This window comes from Eimeria mitis, genomic scaffold, assembly GCF_000499745.2.
Source record: "Eimeria mitis Houghton genomic scaffold, Emh_scaff192, whole genome shotgun sequence".
Classification (NCBI taxonomy): domain Eukaryota; phylum Apicomplexa; class Conoidasida; order Eucoccidiorida; family Eimeriidae; genus Eimeria; species Eimeria mitis.
Genome location: NW_013570241.1, coordinates 5,476 through 5,795, shown reverse-complemented (window position 1 = coordinate 5,795; position 320 = coordinate 5,476). Strand labels below are relative to the sequence as shown.

The 320-nt window shown below is 60.3% G+C and overlaps 1 protein-coding gene across 1 annotated transcript in view; it reads left to right on the top strand.

Annotated features, from left to right (window-relative positions):
• EMH_0002660 (uncharacterized protein) overlaps nt 1-233 on the top strand; it is a gene marked incomplete at both ends in the record, with an annotated part of 860 nt that extends 627 nt beyond the window's left edge. Inside the window, one exon of the mRNA XM_013496106.1 lies at nt 3-233. Coding sequence (XP_013351560.1) covers nt 3-233 — 231 coding nt within the window. The remainder of the gene's footprint in view (nt 1-2) is intronic.
• Between the last annotated feature and the right edge of the window lie 87 nt (nt 234-320).

The following is a 320-nucleotide window of genomic DNA, read 5'->3' as shown; positions in this document are numbered from 1 at the left end:
AGCAGCAGCAACAGCAGCAGCAACAGCAACAGCAGCAGCAACAGCAGCAGCAGCAGCAGCAGCAGCAGCAAGCCGAAGTGCTGCGTTGTGGTTGGGCGTTCAGTGGGCGAGGCCTTCAAAAACCATCGGCTCCCCTTCCGCCGGCGAGCCCGCAACAGCAGCAACAGCAGCAGCAGCAGCAGCAACAGCAGCAGCAGCAGCAGCAGCAGCAGCAGCAGCAGCAGCGGCAGTAGTAGTAGTAGTAGTAGTAGTTGTAGCGTTGACACGGGTAGTAAGACTCCCGCTTCAGCATCAGCAGCAGCAGCAGCAGGAGCAGCAGC